This window comes from Aureobasidium pullulans (assembly GCF_000721785.1).
Source record: "Aureobasidium pullulans EXF-150 unplaced genomic scaffold scaffold_5, whole genome shotgun sequence".
Lineage (NCBI taxonomy): Eukaryota > Fungi > Ascomycota > Dothideomycetes > Dothideales > Saccotheciaceae > Aureobasidium > Aureobasidium pullulans.
Window position 1 is genome coordinate 256,528 of NW_021941025.1, and position 24,099 is coordinate 280,626.

General features: G+C 49.9%; 11 protein-coding genes across 11 annotated transcripts; 5 read left to right on the forward strand and 6 right to left on the reverse strand.

Annotated features, from left to right (window-relative positions):
* Positions 1 to 19: 19 nt before the first annotated feature.
* M438DRAFT_403948 (uncharacterized protein) lies at positions 20 to 656 on the reverse strand (the record flags this gene model as incomplete). Its single annotated transcript, XM_029909690.1, has 2 exons — positions 20 to 542; positions 591 to 656. The coding sequence occupies 2 exons, from the start codon at positions 654 to 656 to the stop codon at positions 282 to 284; spliced, it is 327 nt and encodes a 108-aa protein (XP_029762502.1). The 3' UTR covers positions 20 to 281.
* Positions 657 to 1,946: 1,290 nt separating this feature from the next.
* Positions 1,947 to 4,141, reverse strand: M438DRAFT_343790 (uncharacterized protein). Its single transcript, XM_029905063.1, has one exon. The coding sequence runs from the start codon at positions 3,984 to 3,986 to the stop codon at positions 2,079 to 2,081; it is 1,908 nt and encodes a 635-aa protein (XP_029762503.1). The 5' UTR covers positions 3,987 to 4,141; the 3' UTR covers positions 1,947 to 2,078.
* A 366-nt stretch (positions 4,142 to 4,507) lies between these two features.
* Positions 4,508 to 6,499, forward strand: M438DRAFT_343791 (aromatic amino acid aminotransferas-like protein). The gene has a single exon (XM_029905064.1). The coding sequence runs from the start codon at positions 4,566 to 4,568 to the stop codon at positions 6,375 to 6,377; it is 1,812 nt and encodes a 603-aa protein (XP_029762504.1). The 5' UTR covers positions 4,508 to 4,565; the 3' UTR covers positions 6,378 to 6,499.
* Positions 6,500 to 7,299: 800 nt separating this feature from the next.
* On the reverse strand, positions 7,300 to 10,295 carry M438DRAFT_333229 (uncharacterized protein; the record flags this gene model as incomplete). Its single annotated transcript, XM_029903582.1, has 4 exons — positions 7,300 to 8,058; positions 8,111 to 8,421; positions 8,473 to 10,156; positions 10,212 to 10,295. 4 exons carry the CDS (start codon positions 10,293 to 10,295, stop codon positions 7,300 to 7,302), a joined length of 2,838 nt encoding a protein of 945 aa, XP_029762505.1.
* A 791-nt stretch (positions 10,296 to 11,086) lies between these two features.
* M438DRAFT_292705 (mitochondrial import translocase, subunit Tom22) lies at positions 11,087 to 11,688 on the forward strand (the record flags this gene model as incomplete). The annotated part of the gene is made up of 3 exons (XM_029901792.1): positions 11,087 to 11,174; positions 11,259 to 11,548; positions 11,616 to 11,688. 3 exons carry the CDS (start codon positions 11,087 to 11,089, stop codon positions 11,658 to 11,660), a joined length of 423 nt encoding a protein of 140 aa, XP_029762506.1. The 3' UTR covers positions 11,661 to 11,688.
* A 348-nt stretch (positions 11,689 to 12,036) lies between these two features.
* Positions 12,037 to 13,401, reverse strand: M438DRAFT_269438 (Ebp2-domain-containing protein; the record flags this gene model as incomplete). The annotated part of the gene is made up of 3 exons (XM_029900326.1): positions 12,037 to 12,350; positions 12,413 to 13,046; positions 13,102 to 13,401. 3 exons carry the CDS (start codon positions 13,399 to 13,401, stop codon positions 12,037 to 12,039), a joined length of 1,248 nt encoding a protein of 415 aa, XP_029762507.1.
* Positions 13,402 to 13,713: 312 nt separating this feature from the next.
* M438DRAFT_269651 (uncharacterized protein) lies at positions 13,714 to 14,055 on the forward strand (the record flags this gene model as incomplete). The annotated part of the gene is made up of 3 exons (XM_029900338.1): positions 13,714 to 13,767; positions 13,820 to 13,922; positions 13,973 to 14,055. 3 exons carry the CDS (start codon positions 13,714 to 13,716, stop codon positions 14,053 to 14,055), a joined length of 240 nt encoding a protein of 79 aa, XP_029762508.1.
* A 235-nt stretch (positions 14,056 to 14,290) lies between these two features.
* Positions 14,291 to 15,893, reverse strand: M438DRAFT_372942 (uncharacterized protein; the record flags this gene model as incomplete). The annotated part of the gene is made up of 3 exons (XM_029908389.1): positions 14,291 to 15,163; positions 15,216 to 15,374; positions 15,426 to 15,893. 3 exons carry the CDS (start codon positions 15,891 to 15,893, stop codon positions 14,291 to 14,293), a joined length of 1,500 nt encoding a protein of 499 aa, XP_029762509.1.
* Positions 15,894 to 16,216: 323 nt separating this feature from the next.
* Positions 16,217 to 17,529, forward strand: M438DRAFT_314730 (tRNA pseudouridine synthase B; the record flags this gene model as incomplete). The annotated part of the gene is made up of 2 exons (XM_029902620.1): positions 16,217 to 16,253; positions 16,313 to 17,529. The coding sequence occupies 2 exons, from the start codon at positions 16,217 to 16,219 to the stop codon at positions 17,473 to 17,475; spliced, it is 1,200 nt and encodes a 399-aa protein (XP_029762510.1). The 3' UTR covers positions 17,476 to 17,529.
* M438DRAFT_343794 (protein disulfide-isomerase tigA precursor) lies at positions 17,479 to 19,212 on the reverse strand. The gene is made up of 2 exons (XM_029905065.1): positions 18,218 to 19,212; positions 17,479 to 18,163 (listed from the first exon to the last, which is right to left on the reverse strand). The coding sequence occupies exons 1-2, from the start codon at positions 18,723 to 18,725 to the stop codon at positions 17,583 to 17,585; spliced, it is 1,089 nt and encodes a 362-aa protein (XP_029762511.1). The 5' UTR covers positions 18,726 to 19,212; the 3' UTR covers positions 17,479 to 17,582.
* A 743-nt stretch (positions 19,213 to 19,955) lies between these two features.
* M438DRAFT_403957 (uncharacterized protein) lies at positions 19,956 to 24,002 on the forward strand. The gene is made up of 2 exons (XM_029909691.1): positions 19,956 to 20,352; positions 20,409 to 24,002. Exons 1-2 carry the CDS (start codon positions 20,292 to 20,294, stop codon positions 23,723 to 23,725), a joined length of 3,378 nt encoding a protein of 1,125 aa, XP_029762512.1. The 5' UTR covers positions 19,956 to 20,291; the 3' UTR covers positions 23,726 to 24,002.
* Positions 24,003 to 24,099: the final 97 nt, after the last annotated feature.

Below are 24,099 nucleotides of genomic sequence, written 5' to 3' on the forward strand. Positions count from 1 at the left end.
CATCAGCCTCCACTGACTTCCTCACCATATTCCCTCCAAGATACCATCCAGATTAGTATGGCACAACGAATTTCCCTCAAATGAGCTGCATCAAATAATGTTGTATTTCATCCAACCCAAAAGCCCTTTGGATCTCTCTTCCTTCTTCAAGCTCATTCAATAATCACGACAAATCAAGCGAAGCTCCTCCAGGAGTACTTCGTTGCTCAGAACGTGTCCAAGTCCTTGGGCCAAAGCCATATCAAGTGAGGCTACATGGCGCAATGGTCTGACAATCTCTTTCAGAGATCTTTGATGTGCTCGGAGTATTCATCACTACGGTCGATCACATCTTTGATGAGTACCAGAGTTTCTTCAAAGGACATTGCAACTCGCTCAGGATCATCAATGATCTGATTGACTGCCTCTGTGATGAGATCCATGGTCTCTTGCAACTCTTGGTGGATGGAGAAAAGGGCTGAGACCTGATTCTGGAGTGTATGAAGTTGTTCAAGAGTGATGTTATGAATGGGCATCTCCGTGGAGGCGTCGTTGTCCTGTTGCTTTGGACTGTTAGTCTCATCTAGCAGAAAGACGGTAGCTATACATACCGAGGAGTTCTCAGGCTCAAGACTGGCTGTTGATTCTCCGGTCTTGTTGTTCTTGGATTGTGCCATGATTGTTGATTGGCATGGAAGATATGGAGACTGTCTGTCTGGGAAGGAGTGGTAATAGCTACCAGGAAAGTATCAAGCTTCTTCGCGCACTTCCCATGACCTTGGTCACCTCGTTTGTTCCTTTGTCTGTCATGAGCTCTCCGATGTCGGGAGCGAATCACGCCGTACTGGTGCAGACTGACTAAGATCACGCACAATGGTAGCATCATGAATTGCACGAAACAAGGAATCATTCATTTTCTAATCAATACCGTAACTTGGGACACTTACATCTAGTTGTGTTTTTGCTTTAGAACAGGCAGCTTTAAAGGGCTTTCACGGGGTGTACTAAGACGAAGGGGCTTATGGTAGAATGATAGGGGTCACGGGAGTCAAAGGGGATAACCTGCCTGCATTGACGTCTCCAAGCTTTATCTCTGCAGCAGTGCGAAGTCAACCCGTGTCAAGCTTCAAGAGTGATAAAATGTATTTGACGTCATTCTTAAGCACCTACTGAGTAATGGCACATGGACCCGAGGGGTGGATGTGCCTAATACATGGAAAGTACCTACTAACTGATGGCACATGGACTAGAGAGGTGGATGTGCCTGATACATGGACCTCAAAGGCGGATGTACCATGTATGGATCGAGGGGTGTATCTTGGCCAGAGATGGTCGAAACAAGGCAGAAAGGCAACATGAACCGTAGTGGATGTTTGAAGGAAGTCCTGAAGTAATTTCAGTAGATCCCGATGGACCAGAGAGATCCAGGGGTTCTACAGAGCTCAGGAGCAATGTTCAGGAAGTGGGGTCAGGTAGAGTGAAGTTGAGGGGCAAGACGTAGCCGGTAAAGGGGCCAAGTGAGATCTCGTTCTTGGAACACCCTGACCTGACGGGTCCTTGATACGCAGCAAACACAATCTTCTTGCTTTGAGACACTCGTAGCAGGCGTGGTAACCGTTAGGATGCTTTGGAGAGTCCCTCATACATCTCTGCCATAGACAGACCATGCCAGGTTCGTGACAATTGGCAGTAAGGGATTGATGAGCCTTATTCGCGGGGATGGGGCAGATAATTGTCTTGATTTGAGCCCTGAGCTTTTCAATTATCTCTTGGTCTAGATCATCCATGGGGAAGATTGCCGATCCGTCCCATGCTCGAATGTTGATGAAGACGGTGTCGACATTTGTGTGGTCTGCGATCACAAAGGGGGCGTCCGAGGGTGGTGGTATGACCGCGGGTGGTGATGTAGATTGCGGCAAGGCAGTAGTAGGCGAGTGCGAAGCCTGTTTCACCTTGTTGGAAGCATATGTGCGTCAATGATAGATGGCAAGACGCGAGATGCCATTACTGATACTCGATACCTAGCAGAGCTCAAAACCACCATCGTGAAGACGTAGGGGGAATTGTTTAGATATCATTCGCTATAATTCAGAAAACACCTACGATGGACCACCTTTCATAGGAATCCAAGTCCCATTGGTCAACCAGCTTCCTGCTTTAGTATAATCTCCCACACCATTGCCAGCCATGTAAGCAAATCTGAAATATTCAGGTAGCTCTCCATCATGCCTTTGCCAAGTCCACTGCCTAGTCCCATCAGATTCCCAAAGCCCTTCCGCATCGTAGTCAGCATACCCTCGAAATCTTTCTACATCATTGACCAGTATAGAGATGCCATCGTAGGTTGGCGTATTCTTTTTCGGGTGTGCTGGAGGAACAGGACCAAGCGTGAAGGTAATGTTATTGGCGCCAACCACTGGAGGCAGAACAGGTGGAAGCATAGTATTCTGCGGCGCGTCGGAAAGTAATTCTCCAGGCGTCTGCAAGATAGAATCGAAACCCCATCGTGCAATACCATTGATAAACAAACCACAAAGTAAACCTTGATAAAGCAAACTTGGGCGGTTTTGGAAAGACGTTCCTGGCAGCAACAAAATCGCAAGGATGTAGTGGTGAATTCGTAGACTCATACCGGGAACTGCGACAAGGAGAAGAATGCCACCAACGAAAAGACCATAGACGACGAGGTAGCGTGGCATTCTGCCTTCTACACGGAAAGCGTATGCTTGGCCGAGAGCGATGAAGAAGATGATGAGGACGATGGAGATGAGTGCTGGTATGGCGCCAGGCTGGGCCTTGATATCATGGGGTGTAAGGCGTTGAATAGGAATGCGGTCAAAGGTGTAGTTGTTCAGTGCACCCACCCATGCTGCGCCGAGCCAAAGTATTGTCTTTTCGAATTGTGCTGTCAAGCCTGTGAGAGAGTAGCGCACAGCATAGCGGTAAATGATTGCCATGACGAAAGCAGCGGGAAGAAAGCGACCTAATGCTGTCGAGATGAGAGAATAATAGTCGGTCAGGTTTGGTGGATCGGAAGCCAGTCCAGTTTGGAAGAACAATCCAACAAAGATGGACCAAAAGAACACGGCCGGAGAAGTGGTAAAGATGGATAGCATAGCTGTAAAGAATACAGACACGGCGAGTAAAGGCCATCTCAAATCTTTACACTGCGATTGAGTACCCTCAACGAATTGAAACGACTGCGGAAAGTATGACTCGAAACCGATGCTGTCGATACCGTGTTGCTTTACGCTGGGAAAGAAGTGTCGATCTCCTGTAAGTTTGAGGACACCACATCCACCTTGTTCGCTCTTGATGAAGCCTGCATGGATGGCAGAACCACATATAAAGCTGTCGCCTCGATAGACGGTACTTGAAATAGGCTCGCTCTTATTTGTAGGGCCACCAATGACCAAAGGCTTGTATACGACTTCCTGATCTCCAACCGCGTGAGGGAATAGGACTTGGGTCTTGATGCAACCTGCTGGACAGCGGAATGGAAGAGAAGCATTGGAGAATGGACGGCATTGGTCACCATTAATGCCACAGCCGTTGCCGTCATTCCAATATCTTGCTGTACATCCCAATCTTACTGGCGAACCATAATCTTGAACGTCGGCGGCGAAGGAGGATTTGTGTAGTATCAAGGCGAATGAGAGGATCCAGCAGATGTAGAAGACGAACAGAAGCCAGAATCGTTGCATCTTCTTCGGAGCATAGCGGTCCAACAGGGCGAGGGGCGCATGTTGTATGCTTGGGAAGAAGGGCTCAATTTTATATATCCTCGGAGGTTGAGGCCCCTTGGCCCATGTAACGACGGCGCTCGATATGCGTTTTAATGGTGATGGTATGTTGTCGCTGACTCTTTGCATCCATGGGTATTGTCGAGGAGTGTCATCGTCTACCGGATCATCGATTGATGTCGACCGTAATAATGTATCATCATCGGAAGCAGCGAGTGGTGTCTCATCGTGGTAGCTCTCAAGCTGGTCGCCCTCGTCACGCATGACTGCTGGATTGATATGGTCTAACTCCACTTTTGGGCCCTCCTCTTAGCGATGTTGTCCTGCTGAATACGTCTTCAAGGCGGATATGGGTATACAGGAAGGATAGAAGAATGATTCAAGAACTCACTATGCCAAGTCGGAAGATTCATGGCCAGTGTGCTATGGACTTGACAGGATGGACAAACGTTCGGATTTGCGGGAACTTCGGTTCCGCTTTGTCCATCTTGGTCATGACGCACGATCGACTTTGATGAGATACACTCGAGTAATTACCTACCTTCAGTCTACTCAAGGAATGGCTCGCGGGTATAGGATAAGATTTTACCTTGATGTTCGTAATATCGCAACAGCAAAAGTGACTTGCGCAATAAGCTGCCCTTGCATACAAAGGACCTATTAGGCAGGTGCGATGTACCGATAATGATGATGACAAAATCGGTATCTATTAATACCGGTTAACGCCGTTTATCGAGAAAGATGCCTATATCCGCCGGCCTATCTGTTCGTCCCTAGTCCGAGCTCTACTATTCATCTCGAGTCTTTACTTCTCCATACTTACTCAACACACCATATATCATCATGTCGAGCACCAACCCCAAGGATACGCGCCCGCCGCCCAAAGACTTGTCGCATCATCTTTCCCGCAATGCCAAGAGTAGACAGCCTAGCTCAATCAAGCAGTTCTACAAGTACTTTCAGATCCCAGGAATCGGTCAATTAGCTGGTGGCCTACCAAATCAATACTACTTCCCATTCGACACACTAGAGGCAAAGGTCGCCCTGCCTGAGAGATGGAAGCCAACCGACAACAAGCCAGTTGACCCTCCGTCAGCCGCCACCTCGTCTCTCAAGAATGGAAGCCCTCTTCACCAAGCCCAATCAGCATTGAAGGTCCCTCACACATCTCACGAGCAGAACCCACTCAAGAAGATTGATCTGGCTTCCGCTTTGCAATATGGTCAAGCTCAGGGATATCCACCACTTTACTACTTCATTCGCCAATTTACCCAAGAGAACCTCCACCCCAACTGTCCTTACAAGGGTGGTCCTGAAGTCGTCCTTACCTGCGGAAGCACCGATGGTTTCTCCAAGGCTCTCGCCGCCTTGTCAAACGAATGGAGTGAAGAGAAGGATTGGGTTCGCGACCGTCAAGGTCTGCTTGTCGAGGAGTTTTGCTACATGAACGCCATCCAAGCCGCCAGACCCAGAGGTCTCAACATCGCCCCTGTCAAGATTGATGACGAGGGTATGCTTGCTGAGGGTCCTGGTGGTCTTCGTGATGTCCTTGAGAACTGGGACTACAAGAAGGGAAAAAGACCTCACCTCATGTACACTGTCACCATGGGACAGAACCCCACATCTGGTGTCCTCTCCCTCCAGCGTCGTCGTGAGCTTTATGCTCTTTGCTCCAAGTATGATGTTATCATTGTAGAGGATGACCCATACTGGTACCTGCAGTTCCCTTCTTCAACCAACTCCGAGAGAGTCTTTACTCCGCAATCATCCAAGTGGAAGTCCTCGGGTTACGACTTCCTCGACTCGTTGGTTCCTTCATACATCAATATCGATACTGACGGTCGTGTCCTTCGTCTTGACACGTTCTCGAAGACTGTGGCTCCTGGTTGCCGTCTTGGTTGGATTACCGGACAGCCTGACCTGATTGAGCGTATCCTACGTCTAACCGAGACAAGCACTCAGCAGCCCTCCGGTTTCGTGCAGTCCATGATTGCTGAACTGATCATTGGTCCTCAGGCTGATGATGTTGATCCGGGCAAGGGTCCTTCCAACGGCAAGGGTTGGAGTACTGCTGGATGGGTCCGCTGGCTCGAGGGCCTTCGCGGTAACTATGAACGTCGTATGAACGACATGTGCCGTGTTCTGGATACTGGTCGTGAGCTCGTCAAGGTCGGCCGCCGCAGCTCTCTCAGCAACCTCTCGCTCGACTCTGACGACGAGTGGGCTGTCGTCCAGACCACAACAGCCTACTCCTTCGACTGGCCTGTCGGTGGCATGTTCGTCTGGGTGAAGATGCACTTCGAGACTCACCCTTTGATCAACAAGGTTCCCGGTGCCCGCCTCTCGCGTGCGCTTTGGATCTTCTGGACCATCAAGCCTTACCTCGTCCTCGTCTCTCCTGGTCTCATCTTCTCACCTACCGACGAGATTCGTAACAAGGATGGCTACAAGTTCTTCCGTCTGTGCTTCGCCGCCTGCGACGAGAAGGAGATTGAACCCATCAGCCACCGCTTCGTGGATGCAGTCAATGATTTCTGGAAGATTAAGAGTGTCAAGAAGATTGACGAACTGTTGGAAGAAGAAGGAACTTCCGTTGAGCAGAGAGCTGGAGAGGCTGACATGGCCAAGTTGGCTAGCTTCATGGGTCCTTGCTAGATTATTGAGCTTGGAAAAGCAGGCGTTATTCGGGTGCTAGGAAGCAGGTTGGATACAACAGATTGCAAACGTACATGAATGATATAATGGATAGGCGATATATGAAGCAAGTTGACACCGAACATGCGCAACTATTACACAGAACGACCACTTCCATCAACTGTGTCAAGCCGGCAACCACTTGCAGTCATTATAATGCTAGCTTGAGACACTCAAAATCGATCTTTGGAACGATTTTCGCAAACAATTCTCGTTCAATCGTGTTATTAAGCGTCCTCTAAACCGGATATTGCCATGAATGTGACTAAAAGAGATTCCACGCTCAAAGCAGACAGAAGCCCGTAGAGAACAGTGCATGCTTGGCATGCGTCGGTTGGATCTCCCATACGACTCACAAAACAGCTTGATAGTCGATCTGGGCTTTCTTTCGACTTCCTTCTGAAATCAATGCTGCAAGTCTGGCATCTCGATCACGAAATTCGAGGCGTGGGTGCAGCCAACGAAGTGCCTCAATTTACTCAAATGATCTATGACAGTGAGAGCGAAAGTGAACAAGAGGAGGAAAAGAAAAAGGACAACGACAAGGACAATGAGGACGTGGACATGGAAGTCAACATGCCCGAGAACGATGACGAGGAGGATGAAGACGTCGACATGGATTGATGTGTACAACTGCCCATCCTTGAAGCAGATCTAACTCATCTGTTCCCCTCATTCATCTCTCATCATGAATATGCCTCCCTTGACAACAGACAGATCTCAATCATCTGTCCCTCCATTCATCTTCCACCATGAATGTCCCTTCAACTCCAAACAGATCCCATCCATCTGTTCTCCCACCTTTAAACTCATCAACGCAATGAAAACATCACTCTCAACACCACAAGTGAATTCCAGGACATGCCATCTTTATTCAAATCTTCTAATGCTGCCCTTGATGTCCATTTCCTTGTCCTTGCCCTTGCCCTTGCCCACCACCGCCCAGCAAAACCTCCAACATATCAAACTCACCAATCCCCGGCCCGAAACAATTGGCCGTGACATCTCCCCCTCCAGCCTGTAAGATAGGATCCAGCGGCAAAGCCAGCCAATCGTAACTCCCATCATCAGCGCCAAAGCCCTCGCCAAACGCATTATACCCATAATCATCAGATCCGATGTTTTGCTGATGCAGAGAAGCATGATGCATAGATGGGGAAGGTTGGGTTGTAGAAGTGTTTCCAGGCGGATAGCCCGGCGGCGGCATGATTGAAAAGTTTCCAGGGTTGTCGGTGAGATCGTAGGATTGGGTGCTGATGCCGTATAGAGCTGGGTTATTATGCTGTTGCTGCTGTTCACCCTCTCTACCACCATTCCCATTCCCATTACCACCTGTGCTATTATCGTAAGGGTTTAAGGGATAAGCAGGCATATGTTCCGTAGTCCTGTTTTGCTGACCTTGTCCAGGACTAGCTGGTCTGGACGAAACCCTAGAAACCGCATGATTCGAGGTAGAGCCGTTGGTTCTGGACATGCGTATGATCATGGGGCGGAGGCGGTTTGTTATCACTTCTAGGAAGTTGGAGAAGCGGTTGCTGAGGTGTACGTCGTCGACGACGCAGTTACGCATCACTTCTACTGTGCGATCCATGAGGTTTAGGGATAGTGCCATTTCGTTTTCGAAGGCGCCGAATGCAAAGGTCTGGGATGGTGGTCAATATTACCCACTTCAAGGGCTGGAAGAGAGAACTTACCTTGACGAGCACCAATGTCACAGACACAATGCGGAAGAATGTGCGCACGGGTGCGTGTTTGAGGTATCCGCCTGGTGCTAGGCCATCGACCACGACGCGGAGGACGTTACGACATGCTTGCATTACTTCATCGACATGCTGTCTGTCGCTGCCGAACCATTGATCGAGGACGTTGGGTGGAATGATTTTGCCAGCAGCTCCGGTGTTGTTGTTTGCGCATCTCTCTACAACAGCTTGAAGGGCTAGTTGGTGGAGGATTACGCGAGTGTGTTCATACTCAATTATAAGGACATGACGGAGGAGGATGGGAACTGGAAGATGTGTTAGCCAGCGTTTCGTCTTACTTGAATCAAGCAACTCACTGTTTCTGTAAGCTTCAAACTCCCTTCGCCATTGCACTAATGAAGGCTTGATGCGCTGTAGCAATTCCCTATACTTTCCAGTCTTGATGATATCGCGAGTTTGTTGTCGATTGGCATATAGCTCTTCATTGTTGATCTTGACCAATGTCGCAAGACGTAACCAGAAATGCAGTACAATGTCCTTGGTATCCTTGAAGCTCGACCTCTTCGGGTTATACAATTCACTCAGCGAAGGTTCCGCGTACCCTTGAGGAAGCATAGCCGTAACACCCATACGTCCACTCGTTTGTGTAATGTATCCAAGAATGACGCTCTTGATGTGGAGCCGTCTTCGCTGATAGATTTCCTGTTCAACTGGAGATACAGCTTGAAGATGTCTCGAGCAGTCTGCATCAAAAACACCGATCTGAGAAGCTATTGTCATTGCCATGTTCAGAAGCACCCAACACATGCGGTCGCTTCTGAAGACTGGTTCGAGCCATGAAGTTAATGCATGACCTCCTTGTCCCTTATCCGGGCTTGATGTGCTCTCATTGATTGATGCCATTGGATCCACAGGAGCCATGAGTTGGGTATCGTCCTCATCTGCAGGGAAGTGCATCATCCTTGGATGCCACTCCGTCAATAGCAGCAGACTTTCGACTGTACCTAAAGTAAGAAGACCTTTTCTCGACAAAGGATTCACATCACAACCAGGTTGAGTCTCATCAGGATGGAGTGTGGTTCCAGATAATTCGCGACCCCAAACAATTCGATCAATCATGCGTTGTACGAATGGCCAGAGTCGGGAATGGATGGCGTGTGAACGGCTTTGAGCACCAGGTCCAGACAATGTCATGTACCGCGATGCAATCATGAGCATGGTGACGGCAAGCATGGGTTCATTCTCCAGCAGCGCGGCATGTTTATCAGGTCCACGGTAATCCGGAAGAGCGATCGGTGTCAGAGGAGACATATATGTGTAAAAGTACTCAATGTACTCCATTCCTTCCTTGGTCGTAAACCAGCCATTGCGAACAAACCGGAAGCGTGCCCAGGCGGCATACGCTGAAGCATAGTCGGCTGAAGAAGAAGGTCGAGCTGTGGAAGGCGGTTGCTGCATAATAGCAGGATCGATCGAGGAATCGGGAGGCGGTGGTTTGGAAGTCATGGGGGCTGGTAGAACTGCAGGACTAGGTAGTGATGAAGCATACTTGTTGACATCGCTGGCACTTCCGGTGCGGTGGTGGGTTGTGGCAGCTTCGATCAGCACGTTCAATGCATCATGTCCGTTGTGCAGTTCGGCGGTTTGCAGAAGAGCTGCCGTATGGCTGTTGACATGATCATCGGCTTCATCATGCGGATATGGCGTCTGTGATGTTGAATGAGGTCGGCGTAAAGGCTGTTGCCTGCCCATAGAACCTCCAGGCGTCAAGGGTCGGGGTATATACGCTGCAGCGACAGGTACAGGCGAATGCACACTGCGAGTATCCGAGTCGACCGATTCAGCAACACCTTCCTTCAACCTCTTACGTCCTCCTCTAATCTCATAATCATTCGGGTCGACTTCATCGCCAGTTGTACCAGAATCGGCAGCTCTCTTCTTCCTCCTTGTGGCCGAGAAGAAACATTCTTTTGCTTCGCGACGACAGCGTACGCATGGTGGATCGTGGGGGTTATCTACTGGACCAAGATCGCATCGGACCTGATGCTAGTCAACGACTGAGTTGAGATATGTACGATACGTTGTGTATATCTACCTTGCGACGCCGACATGGTATACATGCCTGATACGTCCTACTATGTTTGTTGTCGACACCGTCACCTCCATCCATCGGATCCATAGTTGCACACCAGGAAGACGGCAAACCGCGCTTTGTGTCGGCTGTATCAACTCGAGCGAATACCCCGCCACCCGCAAAGCGTCCGGAACGACCAAGACCGAGTAATATCGATGAGATGGGAATGAATTTCGCGTCGAGTTTGCTGGGAGGACTTCTTCGCAAAGGAGTTACAAGATACCGGACGCGATTCCGAGGGAGATGATCTGAAAGGAAAAAGAAGAAAACCGCGATGAATGCAGAATGACCGGATCAAAGATGCCAAGCGGCTCAGAAGCTCCTCTTGTGCTATAAACCTTAATTACTTGACGGTCAAGCTGCAATATTGAGAGAAAGGCCGAGGGCAAGGGCCTGAGATATGTAGTAGAAGATTATAACCCTTATCAGTATGACTGTCTAGAGATTGATGTTCGTGGACGATACAGATTGACCGATTATGGGTCACGTGCAGTCTGGACCATGCCGTTGTGTCTAAGGACAGCTACGCGATTGTGATGAGTAGGAAAGAGCATGCTAGTCAGTCTCGAAGTGAGTGACTCTGTAATATCAACTAGGTCAGGGTGTTCAATAGTCAATTTTCGAGGTGGTGGTAAAGATGTTGGTGGTGTTCAGACAGCACCTCCGAGTCGGGGCGTCACGTGTTAGAGATTCCTCCGGATGACGCTCGACGTCTAGAAATCTTGCAACGCCGCGAAAGAGAAGCGCGCCGCAATTCAAGTCAGCAAACGAGTCAAATCAACTATCCACCGCCATCCCTACTACACCACCCACTCTACACACACCCACTCGCCGAAATGGTCAAGCTTGAAGAAGTTCTCGACGAGGAGTTTAACAGAGAACAGTCTGGCCCCCAGGTCGAGGACGAATGGGACACCAGCGATGGTACATGATCTTCCACCCAACACCTGCCACTGCGCCGGAATCAAGAAAGAGAGAATCGCAAGACTAACACATCTCATCGCGCAGAGTCCGAAGCTTCAGAGGATGAGGAGGAATACATGCCCGACGAAACCTTTGCCGACAGACTCGCCGCACTCAAGGACATTGTCCCTCCCACATACCGCAAGCACCTCTCCAACACCGTTTCCACAACCTCATCCTGGTTGTCGACCACTTTGAACTACGGCGGAAAGACTCTTTGGGTTGTGAGCACCAGTGTTTTGCTTCTCGGTGTACCATGGGCATTGGCCTTTGCAGAGGAGCAACAGATGGCCGAGATGGAGAGAGAGATGAAGATGCAGCAGAGTGCCAACGAGGTGAGTTTTGGAAGATGAGGAAGAACCTGTGTCGAAGGAGTATAATGCTAACTTTGATATCTCACAGCTCCTCACTCAACAGCAACAGTCGCAGGCCAAGCCCGCTCTGTAAAAAGATTACATTGTCTGACCTCTTTTTGCATCCCCGCTTGCTCATGTATTAAAAATGCCCTTTTTCTCCTCCCTTGTACAACTATTCTTGGTGGTGGCGCTGGGTTTATGAATGCCATCATTGTTTTCTCCATCTTTTCATCTTCTCCGAAATCAGCCCTTTCTCCATATACATCGATCAACTCTTGAGGCAGTGCATGGCAATATTGTCGTATGAAGGACTGATCTCACAGAGAGAAGAGGTACACATTTAAAAAAAGGCATTATATCAGATGGATTGATTCTCGAAAAAGAAAAGAACGCCTTCATGGCTATCGATACAAGCCAACCCAATGCAGTGATATCAAAAAAATAAGAACTACTTTTTACAAGACCTCTTAAGCCTTGTTTGCGCGCCTGCTCTTTCCAGGTCTTGAAGCCTTCTTTCCACCCTTCATCTTCTTTGACGAGTAGCCGCTCATATCGCTGCTCGACTTGGCATCGTTGCTCTTGGAGAAGCGCTTCTTGCCTCCGAAACCGTACTTTTCGTCACGCTTCACACGCTTGAAGCCGCTCTTGCCGCCGCGGGCATCTGAGGAACCGCCGCTCTTGCGAGCAGCCTTGTCCTTGCGTTCCGTCTCTGCAGCATCCTCGAGGGCGACGTCGAACATGTCGTCTTCGTTTGCGTTGCCGATGTCCTCGCCCTTTCTCTCTGTGAAACATTATTAGCATGTGTTTTCTGTGAGATGTGGAAGATGTAGAATATCAACATACTTCTCTTGAGAAGTTGGATCTTGTCCATGGTATCCTTCTTCTCGCGACTTCTCTCTTGCAGTTTGGCGACTTGGACTTGCTTTCCGAACTTCTTCAGATCTCTCTGTCTTCTTGCTTCGGCGGAGGCCTTTTTGCTTGCTGCTTCGTCGACCAACTTTGACTTGATCTTGCCCATGTGCTCGTCACTCTTGACCATTTCGGCAAAGTAATCTGCGGGACGGGAGAATGGTACACCCTCCTTCTTGAGCAGACCGCGAGCCTTGGTAACGGCATCCAGAGATTGCTTGTAAAAGGCAAGTTCGCGGTTCAGGTCGTCGTCAATGTCGGGAATATCGGTGGGGGCGTCGCTGATGATGACTTGGTTCTCAGAGAAGGGGAGCTTGGAAGAGAGAGCGAAGGACTTTACGGCGCGTAGGAGAGCAGCGGTGTTGTTGATGGTAAGGCGTTGATGCGGGATGATGTCGCCCTTGTCCTCTGATGCGACGGATTCCAAGTCTGAGAGCGGTACATCCTCTTCATCTTCATCGTCCTCCTCATCCTCGTCGTCCAGCTCGGCGCCTCCGTTGATGTCGTCGTCGTCGTCAGAGTCGGATTCGTCTTCGGAGTCGTCCTCGACCAGTCTTGCAATGTTTCTCTGAGATTAGAGTTAGTATAGCCGCGCGCCATTCATCAAGTAGTGAGCAACATACGGCATGCGTCTTATCTTCATCATCAGTCTCCCACTCCTCAGCACCAGACTCTTCCTCATCATTCTCCTCTGCCTCAACCTTTGCGCGCTTAGCGCCCTTCTTGTCCTTCTTGCCAGAAGCCAACACAGTCTTCTCAGCCTCCTTTATCGCGTCCTCAAGAACAGCCTCATCTTCTTGATCCTCTGCTCTCGATCTCTTTCTCTTCTCGGCGGCCTTTTGCTGTTTCTTCTGGTGTTCGAGCTTGTGGTTGACGCCCTTGTAGTTATCCAGAGCGGACAACAATTTGCTTCCCTTTGCCATTGTTGTGGTTGTGTATTGTATGTGTTGTGTCGCGAAAGATAAGTTGGTCAACTTGTTCAACTTTTTTCTTTGGAAAGTCTCAAAGTTCGGAGCGCAGCAGGGCAAAACGCCGCAGCGCAAAATGCGGAGGCTAGGGAACCTCGTGCTTTCTTTTGTGCTTGCATTGCTCAAGCCCGTCCGTGCATAAATTTGAAGGGTGATGTACATGAAAGCCATCTTCAACACCCTGATGTTTGTTGGCGGCCATCAGCAGCATCACAATACTCTATCTCAATGTCTCAATCACAAGAAGCAAAAGACGTCAATCTCAGTATGGCTGATCTGAACATCAACAAGGATCACGATACGTCTGCCGATGCCTCTAATGTACGCCATCATGGATTTGTTCACTAGGACGAGTACTGACCCGCGACAACAGGGACCCGAATCTGGTTCGGACGACCTAGCCACCGTAGTGGACGATCTGTTGAATCAACTATCGAACAAGTTCACAACAATCTCATCAGAACTTCTGACAAAGAGTGAGTCTGACATGCCCACATGAATGAAGGATCACTAAAGCATATCACAGTGGATGAGATGTCAAGACGTCTCGACAACCTCGAATCTTCAATCCAAGCATCAGCAAGATCTCAAAATGAGGAGTCCAAATGATGATGATTTGTTTCTCTAAGAGCTATATTATACCCCTTTCGTCTGTCATCAGGCTTGCAATGAGATGCTGATTAAATGGCCATGTCTTTCCTCGTATCGCTCTAGAATTCTAGAAGAGTGTCTCCTTCCATCCCAAGTTTCTGCCTTCCCTCTCTCGTGGTATCATAAGCATCAAAGTTCCTGCCCTGAATAACGCCAATAGAATAGCAAGTCTAAAAGTACAAGTCCTGATCTGTCAATATCGTTGGGTGATGGGAGGTGGGAACTTGCTTGTCGCAGCCATCCCTCGGACTCTATCCATCAGCCTGTTCACTGGCAGATATGGCGCCTCCATACGACGCACGAGCTGCACCCTCTCGTCGTGGTCGAAATCATGAGTCTGTGCATGTGCTTTGATAAGAATCTGAGAGCTGGGTTCCGAGGCCGCGTATGTCTTGTGATTGCATCCATCAACAGGACAATGCCAAACGTCCCCTTCGTTTTCTGGACCTCGGGAATGAAGCGGTAAGTCGACGGTTGGTGTTTCTGAGTCGTCCTCATCCTCGTTTGAGTCTTCCGTAACTTCTTCGGTCTGTTTGTCGCTCGACTCTTCGGTCTCGAGCTTAGGATTGTCGATCATCATGACATCTGATTCTATTTGCTGGTCCATAGGCTCCCCTTGCTTGCCGTGGAGAGCAGCTGGAGATTCCTTGTGAGGGTTGTTCGTTCCTGTGGGGATGTACTTGCTGGGTCTAGGTCTCAGAGCGGATGTGCCCTTACCTTTGCCTCCAGTCCCAGGAATATCATCGTCACTAGAGGACATGTCTGCTCGAATCCTTGCCTGGTCGGGTGTCGACATGACCTCAGGTAGGGTCTCTGGGATTGGAGTGTTGTCCATGATCATAGGCAAAGAGTCGACCGTCGCATTAGACTGAGACCGGGTTGATCTAGTAGAACGAGCTGATCGTATGGAGACGGTCGATTTTGGAGTCGCGCCCTGTTGTTTGGCTTCTGCTTTTTTCCTCCTTGAACTGGCAGTCGAGGGAGCAGGTGATTGAGTACCACTCTTTTGCGATGATGATTTCGGCCTTGGAGGTTTGATTCTTTGCCGCACTAGTTGGACTTCACTCTTGGACTTGGGTCAGCTAGCATCGCGGAAGAGAGGGGTAAATCTGACTCACGGGAAAGGTGTCCTGGAACCACGTGAACAGGGGGGTTCGGGTCCACTGCAAGCCTTCTTTGTATGTCAACATGGATGCGATTAGGAAATGGCGATGTTTTGTAAACATTGCGGCCGTGTCTGTTACAGTCTTGCATTTCTCAAGACGAGCCCTACTGCACTGGAAATAGAAGTTAGCATCGTCATCGAGTGAGCAGATCATCATTCTCACCTTCTGGAAGAAATAAGGAGCTGATAAGTCAGCGTATTTCTTCAAAGCCCTGTAGCTGTCGGCCATGAAGTATAATAGCTTGAGGGCTTGGATCATGTCGCTGTAGGTCCGTTTGTATTCAGGGCTCGGCCTGATGGTGAACCAGCCAGCCTTTCCAGCTGCCCATATGTCCAACGAGCCATCGCCATATTCGCCATATGAGAACTCTTTGATGTCGGTAAGTTCAATGTCGACCCTCCGATGTAGGGAAGTGTCTAGCCAGGACGAATGGTTCCGTGTGTTTGGTGGATCGAGTCTTGCAATGATGGACAGTGGTCGGTAGTGTCCAGCATGTAACAAGCTCACAGGCTCCTTGTTTGGATCTTCCGGATCAAAGATGAAGACGTTCTTCAAACCGAACTCGGGCCATTCATCTGAGTTGAGTTGCGACGGGTCGCGCGGACGTAGTATGGAGCTTTCGTTGCTCATGATTGTATCAATGTGTTGATGGTTGAGGTGAGAGGCATCTTCGGGGACCTTAACAGCGAATAATAGGGAGGCACTCGATGCGACAGTGACAACAGGCTTGAGAGCGACTTCCTTGAAGCCTCTCACTCGCGAAAGACGCGGGACCGCGTCGAAGCGTGCCTCCATTATAGCCGAGAATCCTTATCGAGAGTCTTATCAACGCCAAGCCCGACTTTGATGGAGGAGAGAGCTTGCGGAGCGCTGTCGAGAATAATTTATTCGTCCTCCTTGTCATTTGCTGTATACAAATGGCAAAGAGTTTCATCTGGAGATCAGTCAAAATTATGAGTGAAGCTTCTCCCGTCCTTGAAGGCGTGTTCGGTATTTTATGATCAATTCCAGCCAATGTCATGAGGAAATACTGACCATCTACTTCCCAGCCGTTCACAAGCCAATCGCAACATCCTCCGCTCAAGCTCTCCGCGACTTGCAAGGCTACTTGAACCCCTCCAAAACATTCTCTCCCTGGATCGCGGCCGAAAAGGCTAAGCGTGATGCCGACGCAGGCAATGGAAAACGCAGAACACGCAAGCAGAAACAAGCCGTTCAAGTCAAGCTCGGCCATGGCGGTACACTGGATCCTCTGGCCACTGGTGTGCTCGTCGTAGGAGTCGGTAGCGGAACTAAGAAGCTGCAAGGATTCCTGGATTGCACGAAAGTGTACGAGACTGTTGTCGTCTTTGGCGCAGCAAGTGACACCTACGACACCGAGGGCAAGGTCGTCAAGAGAGCACCATACCAACATGTCACCAAAGACATGGTCGAGGAAGCGCTCAAGAAGTTTCGCGGCGAGATCATGCAAAAGCCTCCGATCTTCTCAGCTTTGAGAGTGCAGGGCAAGAGACTGTACGAATACGCAAGAGAAGGCAAGGAGGTTCCTATTGAGATTCAAGAGCGACCTGTCACAGTCTCGCAATTGGACTGCGTAGAATGGTTGGAGCCTGGCACACACAAATACCATTGGCCTGAGAAGGAGGCTGAAGAGGAGGAGAAGAAGGTAGCTGACAAGCTCTTGCCTCAACTTCCTGAGGATACCCAGGCTACTGCTGGACAAGAGGCACAACCCGACACAGAAGACTTGAAGAGAAAGAGAGAAGGTTCTGATGGACCGGAAGCCAAGAAGATAAAGAGTGAAGGAGCAGAAGCCGCAGACCAAGCACCTACAGTCGACGCAGATGCTCCTAAGGAAGACAGAGGGCCATGTCCGGCACCAGCAGCTCGTCTAAGAATGACCGTCTCATCCGGCTTCTACGTCCGCAGCTTGTGTCACGATCTAGGTGCGGCAGTCGGTTCGCTCGGCCTCATGGCCGCGTTAGAAAGATCACGACAGGGTGAATTCGAGCTTGGCAGAAACGTTCTCGAGTTTGAGGATCTGGAAAAGGGCGAGGACGTTTGGGGACCCAAGCTCACAGGCCTGTTGGCGCAATGGGAAAAGGACCACCCTGAGGGTCAAGGAGACCACAGACGCATCTCAGCTAAGAGACAAGCATCACCTTCCGCAGAACAACAACGTCGCAGAAACTCGTCATCACCACCAGCATAGAGTCGGCAAGAACGAAAAGCACCATGACTAGAATAAACATATTTTGATACCCTGCATCATCTATTTGCTGGCATGTCCTTTTATCGTGATATAACTTGCTTGATCATTTAAAGCTCCTCCTTGACGCTCTGGACCTTGGCGACAAACTTGCTGAGAATGTTGCTGCGCTTGGTCAGGTCGTCAACCTTCTCAGGTGCAAGGCCACCCTTCTTGAGCAGGTTGTTGAGTCTCTTGGACTCCTTCTCGACGTATCCAGGGTTCTCGGCAAGCTTGTTGAAGACCTTGACGTAGTACTGAGCGTAGGTGTCCTTGATGTTCTCGGAAGCGGCCAAAATCTCCTTCTGAATGGTCTCAAGAGCACCACCGCTGGTATACTTGGAGACGAAGCTGTCGAGAGCGGCGATGGTGCCAGCAGTGATGTCAAGACCACCACCAACGGTACGGTGAGTACCGGCCTTCTCGTTGAGGTACTTGACAAGGGCCTCCTCGGAACGAGCACTCTCATAGGTGATAGGCTCCTTGGAACCCTTGGGGAAGAATTTGATGGTAGGGTAGCCCTTGATGCCCTGATTCTGAGCAGTGGCCTTTGCGTTCTCGGCTTCGGCGTCAACCTTGGCGATGAGGACGTTGGGTTCGTTGGCGAAGGTGTTGGCGAGCTTCTCCCAGATAGGAGCAAGAGTCTTGCAGTCTGCAAAGAAGTCAGCATATTTGCCTTGCTCTGAGAGCGGCATTCGCTGCTTACGTCCACACCAAGGGGCGGTGAAGGCAACAATGACATCCTTGTCACCACCAATCTCGGTCTTGAAAGTCTGGTCGTTCAACATCTCGACGTTGCTGGGAGCGACGGCCTTCTTCTTCTGCTTCAGGCCAGTCTTCTCGGAGATGAAGGCAGAGAGACTCTCGAGGTCTCTGCCGCTGTTGTAGTCCTGGGGAGTATCGCTCTTTCCATCGAACCACTTGAGGGTAGGGAAGCCTTGGACACCGAATCTACGGCCCAACTCCTTGTTGGCATCGGCATCGACCTTTGCAATGTTGACCTTGTCCTTGGCAAACTCGAAGGAAGAAGCAAGCTCTTCATAGACGGGAGCAAGAGTCTTGCAGTGGCCACACCAGGGAGCAAAGAACTCGACAAGAGAGGGCTTTCCAGACTTGAGAACAATGTCGTCAAAGTTCTTGGGGATGAGGTCGATGACGGCCGAGGCGGCAGAAGTGCCAGCCAGGGCGAGAGATGCGATCAATCCGAATCTCATGTTTGCGATATGTTGCTGTTACTGTTCAACAAGAAGATGGCAGCAGCTTGAATGTTCAAGTTTCAGGGTCAACTACCGCCACCTGTTCTCCATATTCCCAAGCTGAGTAAGCTTGTTTCCCGACTCCGCCATTCACATGCCACAGCCACATCTTCCGGCATCCGACAACCATCACTTGTGCCAGTCAAGACCATTCATTGGACATTCGCGCAAGTTGAGTATCGGGTGCGTATGATTTCTGACATGCCCAGTGGAGTGGCAGCAAATGTCAAACTGCTTTCAGCGACCAGTGACAACATCCAAGCTTCAAATAAACACTCCTCAAAGCTCGACTCTATGCCCTGATAACAACCCACCTTATTGATGGTCTTCCTGATCAAGACTCAATTTGGCAAACATTGGGTCAGACCCTCTGCGCTTGGTATCACCCCTCTTGGCTACAATTGATGACTGATCAAAACTTACCAAATATCGTTGACCTCTATCGCTGCTGCGCTGCCAACTTAGCTACATGTATTCTCGTATTCGCTGAATGCTTGTCCTACGTAATGTATCCATCTCGTAGAAACGATGCATTGCATGAGGTTGGCCGCGTATGCCCCGTGTCAGTCAAGACAAGTCGATTGTGATTGTGATTATTTGAGACACGAATCTCTTGGAGATCTATCACATTTGCACCAGTTCCCAGTAATCGAAACTGAGTTCTTCCATCCTCCGCAACCAAATACTCGACCATATGCAGCTGCTCAGTGCTCATATCAGGAATCGATTCGAAGGATCGGTATTTGACCAGAACTGGCACTGCGATTGCGGCTAGGACAACTGCCAGTGATCCCATAGCCAAGACTCACTCCTCGGAACAGGCCCGTCGATCATTCTTAAAATAGTCCCAAGTCCTTAGGGTTATCACCACGACCGCAGCCTCGACAACATCACATGGAAACCACAAACTCATGCCATCCCATGGTACACATGTCCATACCATCTCAGGCCTCATGCACCCCATGGAGATACCGATGAGACACGTTCTCTGCCCTCTCCTCGTTGTAACGTGTTTATGGCGTAGACGATTTGTGTTTTTTGCACCACGCCTATTAAACCTTAGACTTTTTCTCCAACCGTTGAGACTCTCCGGGCGTTAGTGCATGACGTGGGTTATGGGCAGGCTGGGGCCTCACGGTCCTCAAGCATGGCCTCGCCCGCTTGCCCCTAATTTGAAGTCGAGATTTTGCGTTTCAGTGCTGGTGGGCAGAAAGACGATCAAAATCGAAAGCCTTCAAGGATCAAAGGCGCTTTAAAGTTGGCTTGGGTGATGCACGGTGAATCGTCGCCCATCTTTTTAGTTTACACGGCCGCTACGGGCGACCGAGCCACCAATTCGTCAACCCGCGACAGCCACTTCCCTTCTCTTTTCCTTCATACTCCGACCACTCCCCCAGTGTTTCCTGTCGCACCCTTTGGATCCTGTTTCCCGAAATCTCCTGGTCCTGAACAACTCCCGTGCTGTCATGAGAGAGACGCATCTGTGGAAATTTCTCGTTCGGCCTGTCAAGACCTGAAGCCAACATGAGTTCCCGTGCCGTTTTCCTCGCTGTCTTAATATCCTTCCTCGTAAAATGCGAAGCTTGTAAGTGGTGGCTGCACTCTGTTATGTCTTGATCCTTTTCTAACACGCCCTCTCAGCAACGAATGGCAACTATTCGGCTACCAACCTCACTCCTAGGATCACATCGACCACTGTTGCCCCAGGCTTAGGTGCATATATTCTCGCCGCTCTAGGACAAACACCCACATACACCAATACGACGACAGCTACTGCTGCGCTCAACGCCACTGCCACTTCCAATGGCTCATCAGAGGTGACCAGCAGCTCAACGCGTAGTACCATATGCTATGACAACAACCCAAATAAATGCTGGACCGATGTCTACTACACCAAGCCATCCATCGCGTCGACTGGTGTAGGTGCTGCATACGCGACATCATGCTCTAGTGTCAGCTCTGAATACAACTCGGCTTCCAACTCTTGGGTCAACAAACACAGTTATACCAGCAACTACACCAACGTCATTGGAGGCACGTCATGGATCCCGGTCACATACTATGCCAATGCCACGACACTTTGCGATGGACATGCACGAGTGAACTACTCACCTGCCATTGCAACGTCTTCTACCACCATAACGACTGTTGGAACAGCTCCCTCCAAATCTGTGGGCACGGCCTCTATGGGATGGATGTTCCCAATCTCCTCACCTGTTTGCAGTATCAACCCCTCTGATTGTGATGGATTGTGGAAAGCCTACACGACGGCATCATCTAAATGGGCTGTCGCTGCGAACGCGACTCATGCAGTTGATGCTGTCTTCCCAACCATCACGCCATCGCCTTCCATGCCCCCCTGCATCAACTCTAGTCAATCCGCTTCCAACGAAGCTTTCTCCAAGAGTTTCTATGGTTGTGGACTTTGCACAATTTTTGGTAACGAGGTTCAACTGGTTTACTTCCCTGAGCCTACCACCGTCTCACGCGACATGTGTGCAACCACTCCATCCGCTAAACTGACTGCATATGGCAAAGATGACGGCACGCCTTATACTGGTGCTGACCTCTCAGCTTCCTGGAACGGATCTGGCATCGCCCCAGAGACTGCGGTTGTTGGTACACATACATTCACATCCGGAACAGCCTACATTTCGATTAAAAAAGTCTGGGCTGTCAACCGATGCAGCAGTAATATCGGTACAACAGTTTCTGATGCCATTCTTGCACTCCCTTCGGACCGTTTGTTGAGTCTTCGTTACTCACAAGATCACTTCCAGTACTTTGCCACGACTAACAAGGTGACTGGATACCCATTCAACTTTGCGGATCTCAACAGCCCTGTTCCATACAGTGCTTGGAACGGACAGGCCAGATGCGAATTCCCTGGAGCAGCCGACTACAAATGTAACGTCATCTATGAGCACGACTACAACCCTCAATTGGCCATGCCGCCGGGTATCAGAAAACTCAATCCGGCATGGGAAGGTTGTCAGATGTGGTATGGAGGTCTGTACGATCCGCCGTATGCCTTGAAGCCAGGAACTGCTGTTGCAACACCTACTGTTCCATTCGCAAAGCCGCCAATGACCACTTCTGCCGCAGAGGCTTCTACCGTTGCTCCTACAACTGCCACAGCCACTGCTCTTGCGGATCACACGACTGAGCGAGCTACCAGCACAAAGGAGGCCGAGGCTGAGACTACACAGCCCGCACCGACTCAAGGCCATAACCAGGATACTCAGGTTGCGCAGTCTCAGAATGGAGGTCAAAACACTCAAGCAGCTCAGAATACGCAAGGTGGAAACCAGAACAATGGAGGTAATAACAACAACAACGGCAATAACAATAATAACAACAATGGCCAAAGTACTCAAGCTGGGCAAAACACTCAGGGTGGAAACAACGGTAACGGCCAGAATACTCAGGCTGGACAAACCAACCTAGCAGGAAAAAACACTCAGGGCCAGAACCAAGGAGGTCAAAACACTCAGGCACAAAACAGCCAGGGTGGTCAGAACGGTCAAGGAGCGCAGACACAAAATGGAGGTCAAAATACACAAGGAGGCCAGACGCAAGATGGAGGTCACAACACTCAGGCCGGACAGAACCAGAGTGGTGGTCAGAACACTCAAGCTGGACAGACTCAGAGTGGAGCTCAAAACACTCAGGCTGGACAGAGCGGACAAGGTGCTCAAACCCAAAATGCTGGTCAAGGCGAGCACTGGAACCCTACACAGGCCATTGGACAAAATACCCAAGGAGGCCAGAACAATCAGGGCGCCAACACTGCAAATGGAGCTCAGAACACTCAGGGCTCCCAAGCACAAGGTGGATCATCTGGCGGCAACTCGCAAGCTCCTGTCAAACCTCATATTTATATCTTCACTGCTGGAACGTATACTTACACTGCTACAAAGACGAATACGGTCTACGTCTGTGGCACGGACACAGTATCTGTCGGCGGACCTGCCGTCACACTTCCTGTTGACTGCGTGATTAGCGCGGGAACATCTGGACTGATCATCAGCACTCAAGCCGCTGCCGTCACAAACCGTGCATCCGCAGTCACAGCACTTCCAGTCATCACTAAGGCTGTGGTTGTCACTGTCGGAACCAAGGTTCAAACAGTTTCTGCTGACTCTTCAGGCGTGGTCCATATCGGATCATCAAAGCTCACTCCTGGCGGTTCAGCAGCTACTCTCGATGATGGCTCTGTCGTCAGTGCTGAGAGTAATGGTGTCAAGGTCGGTTCGACCATTGTCAGATACTCAACCGTCGCACCTGCAGCTTCAGCAGGCCCTGATGTTATTGTCTTCATCGTCGGCACAAAGACTGTCACTGCATCTTGCCCTCCTGGATCAACCAATCAAGCTGTTATCGGAACAGTAACAATCACTGCTGGCGGAGCTGTCCAGACCTTGGCAAATGGCTCGCGAGTCAGTCTTGCATCAGGTGGTACCATTGTGGTAGACGGTACATCCGCTGCTGCTATTGCTACACCAGCGTCTGCAGTAGTCTTCACTGTCAACGGCACACCTGTGACAGCATACCAAGCTGCTGGTGCTTCCAGTGTTGCAACTATCGATGGCACTGTCGTCTCACGAGGCGGCGCTCCTGTGACTTTGTCTGGTGGCGAAGTTGTCAGCATGGGTTCTGATGGGTTAGTGGTGCAGCAAGGCTCGACTACCGTGCCTGTTTCTGCATTCACAACCGTCTCTGGATCATCAGACGAGGATGCCGAAACATCTGCTGCATCTGCATCTGCATCTGACGCTACGAGCAATAGAGGTCCGATCAGCTCAACAAGAACTGCACAGCAGAACCAAGGCACACAGAGCTCAGCGACTGCAACTGGCACATCGGGAGCAGCATCAATATTCGAGCTCTCCACAAAGGCTAGTCTCATGACTGTCGCTCTTCTCATTTCTCCCCTTATATTTGCCATCTACCTCTAAAGCGTTTTAGTTTCGTTTTCCCTTCTATGCGCGGCGTTATTGGTATATTCTCTTCAGGTCGGTCATATTTGCTTTCTGGGCTGGATCTAAATAGGCAAAACAGGGGATGGTTTACTAGGTGTGGGATCGATTTTACTCATGACATCGAACGACTTTGAGAGCGCTTTGCTTGTACATATTATATCACATAGCTTTTTCTACGTGCGACAGAGTCGCCGATGCAATACAGTTCACATATTCAATTGACTCGGATTTCTCCCGAAGTCACGCATTTGCGAACGGTGAATGTATTTGATGATTCAGAAGTTGCGCGTGAAACTTTGATTCGCAAGATCGTGCAAGAAGTCGATTGCTAGAGGATTTTGAAAACGATC